We start from the raw sequence: 6,458 nt of genomic DNA on the forward strand, positions 1-6,458 counted from the left end.
AGTAAATAATTCATGATACACGATACATCGCTATAGCAGTTTAGGAATACACTGTCTGTATAAATAGCCTATATCAGGTTTTACAGGAATAAAAACCATACACCTTTACGAGAGTCAAAAGTGAGAGAGTACAGTTTTGAACATATTGAGTGAATGAGTTAAGTTTTAAGCCGCTTTCAGCAATGTTCCAGCAATATCACAGCGGGACACCGGAAATTGGCTTCACCCGTTGTATCCATGTGGAGAATCGAACCCGGGTCTTCGGCGTGATGAGCGAACGCTTTAATCACAGGATTGATAACAAAAGCGGCGTAAAACCCAACTCACACACACGTCGCATTAAGACATGCGAACACAACATGGGATGACGGAAGGATGCAAACATAATTTATTTCTACACTGACACACGGTAGCAAACATTTTAAAAACAAATAAACATCACACACTGTTAATACCGCAAACGATTACTATTCGTCACAGAGACAAACATTTATAGACAGACCTATACAGAGGCATACTAATAAATGCGTAATGGAACAGGTGTGTGAAATAGTTCGTGATGACACGGGCATATATGGTATGATTAAACTGTAACCTTGGTTTCATGACAATAACGTTTGTCACAGCCACGGTTTTACTGAACAAGATCCACAGGTGTATACTGGTAATTCTACCCTTGAAGTCTTGATAACCGGACGACCCGTGAAGGTCCCGGGGTAGAATAGGCCTTCAGCAACCCATGCTTGCCATAAAAGGCGACTCAGCTTGTCGTAAGAGGCGACTAACGGGATCGGGTGGTCAGGCTCGCTGACTTGGTTGACACATGTCATCGGTTCCCAATTGCGGTTCCCAAATGTTGTTGATCACTGGATTGTCTGGTCCAGAGTCAATTATTTACAGACCACCGCCATATAGCTGGAATTTTGCTGAGTGGGGCGTAAAACCAAACTCACTCACTCATGTAGATACATTTTCATTACACCCATGTGGGTAATCGAGCTTGATCCTCCAGTTATGCACAGAATATTTGCGTGATCTTATAATTCTGGTTGACCCTATGATATATGTTGTTTTTGAGGATATCAAATAAAACTAAAGCGTAAAACTAAACTCACTCACTCACTCACTGATAACCGGACATCTTGATAAGAGCTCCTTTAAGCTGTACTGGTTATACAGCACCAAATCTATTCCCATAGACTTCTGTAGTAACGTACCGTTATGTTATTTGAAAAAAAATAATCATATCTGTCAACAGCCATTCCATGTACACATGTGTACATTTTAGCCTTAAAACTACAATAGAAACACATATTCCGTCTAAATTATTCGAGTATTGTTCCGAGCACAGGAAGCTGAATACATCAACCCCAGTTCCGCACAAAATGCCACCTACTGGAAAATATCTGTACACACAATAGGCATGGCGCACCTGATAAAAATGACAGCACTAAATACTTCTAATTGTGGTCAGTTTTAATTACTGGATGCATGTGCTTTTACAAAACATTAACATCGTACACTATTTCATCCAATCACATATATCACATGTCTGTGTCTCTTCAAATGTTGACATACTGTACTCGCTCAGGGAGCGAGCTTGTGATGTTGTGATCGAGCCCACCTGTGGCTCTGTGGGCAGACTCAGTGTTGTGGTAGCGTACAGTGCCCAACGTTGTGCAGTTAAAGAACTCGCGATTCCGTTGTGGCCGCATGAGTACGCACAGCTTGCAGTAAACTTGGACAAAGTACTGCGACTATGTGTCCCAGTCCATCCACCTGTGAATTAAGTACCTCGTTAGGATGAGAAAGCCATAATAAACTCGGTGCGCTTTGTGGCTTGTGTGCTTCCCGGGAAGTTGAGATTGATAGTACGATGTGACTTTGAGAGTGACATCCAATGATCGAGGGAGGAAATATACAAATACAAATAAATGTCAGCAATATAAATATATTTTTTAAAAAATAAATAGTGTATTGGAACCTGTACTATGTCACATGACGGTTCGGAACATCTCACACAGTTCAGTCATTATATTGATTCTTTTCATCTGTGCCATCTTTGACACATCTACATATTTTGATAAACAGATGTCACAGAATGCAGCAAACTCCGTGGCAGCTTATCTAAGCATAACAGGCTAATTTGCATACCACGTGACCCTGCTTTTCCCTGTGGAGTGAAAATGCAGCCAACTTCTGTAATATTCGGAGTATATTCTTACTCCCTCATCAGGTCAAGCACATAACAAGGATAAGATAACAAAGGCACACACTTAACAAGGGAATCCATTAGTTAATCGGTGCCAAACAGTAATGGAAATAAACACTTAGACGACAGGAATTCATCCAGGTGAAAGTAGTCGTGAGAGGTAATGGACAGAGGACACTTCACATATGTCCATACATTTTCATCCTTCACGCTTATCACTTCAAAGGGCCATTCAAAGACTTCAGATTTTTCGATTTTGTAAACAAAGGTCACTGAAGTCACATTACAGAAGCTGATGTCCATACATTTTCACCCTAAACGAGTGTCATTACAAAATGCTAGTCATGTTTTATTTTATTTTTTATTTGTCAGCAGAGGTCACTGAAGGCATATTACAGACGTTGATGTCCATACTTTTCACCTGCCAAATTTAGGTATTAGTTTCTCCTCAGAACGAGTAGACAAAGATGGAAAAATGCTACTCAGGAAGAAACTCCGTACATATGTTATTTTCGTAGCCCAGGCGAGCGAGCCCCTGGGTGATGCATGTATATTATTTCATCCATTCCGGGCTTTGGGTATGGCTTCGATGATGACTTGCACTGTCTTGAATATGGATGAATATCTGCAAAAATGTAATATCCTGTACACTAATAGTATGGGTACACAAAAGGGGAATTCTCTCTACTGTATATAGGTTTTCCGACAATCGTTAGAGGTGAAAGTTATCCGAAAGTAGCCTGATTGCAAAATTACGTGACTAGCTAATTAAGAATTATGAACACATACAAAAACTAATCAATACATACTTAATGTAATACTTTTGTAATCGTTGTCCACAGTAGTCCTGAAATCCCACCGTTATTGGTCTCGTTGTCAGCAAAACTGTCAACAAAATTTCAAAACTATTCTTTCTATTTCAGGACTATGTAAAACACACAGCGTCATTTTGACATGGGATGGCTCCTTGTGGCGGTACCGCCACCTGGTGACAAGGCGTGGGAGGCAACTCGCTGACACAGTATGACGTCACCTAAAACTGGTTCATGTGATGACACAATGCACCCAGAGGGCCTTGAGAAAACTTTCCTCCGACAATCCCCAGTAACAAAATCTATCTGAGAAATTCACACAAGAGAAGAAAATATGCCATTCCTGTTTACCCGAGGGAACCTTTAGGAAACAAGTAGATGCTGAGGAAACCTTTTAAATCAAATATAAAAGATAAAATGATCTCGTGAGTCTTGGAAAAGAACCAGACGCTGTCAGTATGGAATAATGCCATGGAAACCAGAAAAACCAGAAGAAGCCATTCCTCAAATGAACGTGTGACCGCAGAGGTCAGGCTAACTCCCTCACATGAGATGGTCAGTCTACAAAAGAGTTCAAGTTCCAGTGACTTTGAAGCCTCTGATGTGGCAAAGATGGCTGTAGCTTATAGTTCGTCGATCAACGGGAGAAAAGACGTACACACAGAATCACGTTTATATGATAAAGCTAAGGAAGGGTCATATGAAAAGGCCATTCCATATGAGACCCTCAGAACGAAGGAGACACACGACGGTTACGAGAACCCTGAGGAGACACCCGAGACGTATACAAAACACACAAGATATGACACTTTCATATCACAAGAAACTCCAGAAGTTTATAGGAGTACGAAGTCACAAGATTCTCCGGAGGTGTACATTAATTCAAACCCGCGAGAGAAACCACGAAATGTTTCAGAGATCAACATGGTCTTGTTGCAGAATGCGACAATAGACTCGAGAAATCTTCATCTGTATAGTGAGAGTAATCCCCATCAAGAGGCACTTCTCACAGGTGAGACACAAATTACAGATCAGAGGGCATCTGAGTTGCAAAAGAACATTACTCATGACCCTGCCCGCCAGAGTTATTTATGTCGGAAAATCATAACATCCGATGCAATTACATCGTCACTCAAAATGGTGCCTGGTGAGAATGTAGCACGCTCGGTTGAGAGGAAGATGATGTGTCCCGTAGTAGACAACAGGGAATCAGCTCCGGACAAATTTGCAGACAGAGAAGCGCCATGCAGGACAACTGATCTGGACCAAGAGGGCACTGATGGTGAATCTTTTTCTCGGGGGGATACTTGTGATGAAGGTGGCAAAATCGGAGAGATTAATGACTGTCAAATTCCCGTTGCAATTGCCAATTTCTATTCCAGTGGAAATGATAGAAAATTCCAGCGTGATTTGTCATATATCATCGATTCACAGTCAAGAAATAAACTACCTCATATTAGATATATCGTCAATAAGAAAGCCGAAGATATTGCTGCCTCGGAGGCAGCGCACAGTGTGAAGTTAGGCGATAAGCCTTTATCGGTTGAGATAGACGGTGAACCCATAACAAATGTCTCATCTCATGTAAGTAATGACTTACCCATCACAGAGAGAGATCTCCACATTGACACGTCTCATACAAAAGATACTATATTATATATTGCTCAAACAAAGGATGCTGCATTGTACCTTGCTCAATCAAAGGATAGCAACCTGTATGTTGATCCTACTAAGGACACAACTATATATATTGCTCAAGCAAAGGACCTCGCTCTCTATGCCCAGGCTCCTGTAGAAAGATACACTGCTGTGGAAGCGACGCGGACGGAAGAAGCCACGAAGTATATTGACAAGAACAGCTTGGTGCAACATGTTGAAACTTCCCACAGAAAGGAGACATTTGTGTATGGACCAACTCCCACCTCAGAAACGTCCAATGATGAGGAATCAATCGAAGTGCCGACAGGTGACGGCGACGAGCTCTCCCTCATAAGACGTAATGTCATGAACAAGAATGCCGTGGAAAGATCTGACACCAGTGTCACCACTGCTGGTGATGTCTATTCCGGGAATATCTCTAATAGTGACACGTCTTCATCAACTGCTGACGTTTCTTCTGTTCGAGACGTTGGTAACGTTGACGTCAACTCACAAGATGACCTGCATGACGACCCCGATGCATCTGCGGCCAACCCTACCCAAATCAAAAAGCGTCCAAGAAGAAGCGGATCAGCATCTTCAAAGAGAAGTAAATCTGAAGCTGGGTATAAGTCCTACAAGTGTACCTCCTGTGATCGCTTCTTTCCTTGTTCCAGTGCTCTGGACCGACACAGACAGAACAAACACCCACCACATGTAGTGTGTCACACATGTTCTATCTGTGGCAAGGCGCTCTACCATCCTAGTCATATCTATATTCATATGAGGACACATGTATGATCAGACTGACATCATCGCGACAGTCGAATCTGCTCGAAGACGAGGTAGGTATGTCGTAAGTGAACCATTTCAAAGAGACCCGTTTGATGATAAATAAGGTACCATCACCAAGAGCAAGTGATCGTGGTAATCGCATGCAACTATGATGCAACTTGATATTCTCAAATCACTGGAAGACATATATGATCTCTAAACGCTGGTGAAATGGTTCATATTGATAGAGAATATGATAAATGGATCACATACTGTCTGGTAAGGATCCACAAGAGGTGCCTGTGTGAAACTGAAATTGTCACATGTAAACACACATGTCAATGTACGTATGTGTTCTGAAAAAAGGCAACTTTAAGTACTTTCATACATGTCGTGTAAAAGTTGTACTGAGCTTGAAAACCACAGTTGCAATTAGTGTGTCCAATTGTGCTCTGCTGAAAATGTGTTTAAGAATATAAACAGGGGAATCATATGGTAAAATCTATGATTAGATAACTATGTCTTCCCTGTGCGATGATATACCAAGAACAATATCACGATCTGCCGAGTCATAAAATGTCATTTCCTACTTGGTACACCCACGAACATGTTGCCCATCTTAAATGACCAAATGTGATGTAATTATCCCGTAGACATATTGGCGACATAATCCTCCAAATAAGAGCATTTTAAAGTTATTGTGCTTATGTACATGCACGCATTCTATATTTTATGGATTCTTTCGTGTAGCTATTGCATTCAAGAAAACGACTGAAGCATCTTAGACCTACTAAACATATCTCTATATCTCGTTTTTTCACACTACTCATTGTATGGTTCTACTTTTTGAGTGACCAGTTTATATGATCTTTTCGTTAATGTTTCAAATGTGATGTTCTTTTATGATCGTGTACTTTTACAAATGATCACAATCATCTATGTTACGTGGTTTGTATGTAAGTGTCGGGACCGGTCATTTATTGTAAGGGTTCTGGGTTCGAGGTTCTGAGTTTATGGTTTGA

General features: G+C 41.2%; 1 protein-coding gene across 1 annotated transcript; it reads left to right on the forward strand.

Moving 5' to 3' along the window:
- The first annotated feature begins 3,396 nt into the window (after nucleotides 1-3,396).
- LOC137261713 (uncharacterized) lies at nucleotides 3,397-5,552 on the forward strand. The gene has a single exon (XM_067799496.1). It carries the CDS (start codon nucleotides 3,496-3,498, stop codon nucleotides 5,461-5,463), a length of 1,968 nt encoding a protein of 655 aa, XP_067655597.1. The 5' UTR covers nucleotides 3,397-3,495; the 3' UTR covers nucleotides 5,464-5,552.
- The last annotated feature ends 906 nt before the right edge of the window (nucleotides 5,553-6,458 follow it).

Source organism: Haliotis asinina, chromosome 14 (genome assembly GCF_037392515.1).
Source record: "Haliotis asinina isolate JCU_RB_2024 chromosome 14, JCU_Hal_asi_v2, whole genome shotgun sequence".
In the NCBI taxonomy this organism is placed as follows: Eukaryota; Metazoa; Mollusca; class Gastropoda; order Lepetellida; family Haliotidae; genus Haliotis; species Haliotis asinina.

Coding starts and splice junctions, on each gene's coding strand:
- LOC137261713 (XM_067799496.1), top strand. CDS start 3,496: ATGGAAACCAGAAAAACCAGAAGAAGCCATTCCTCAAATGAACGTGTG.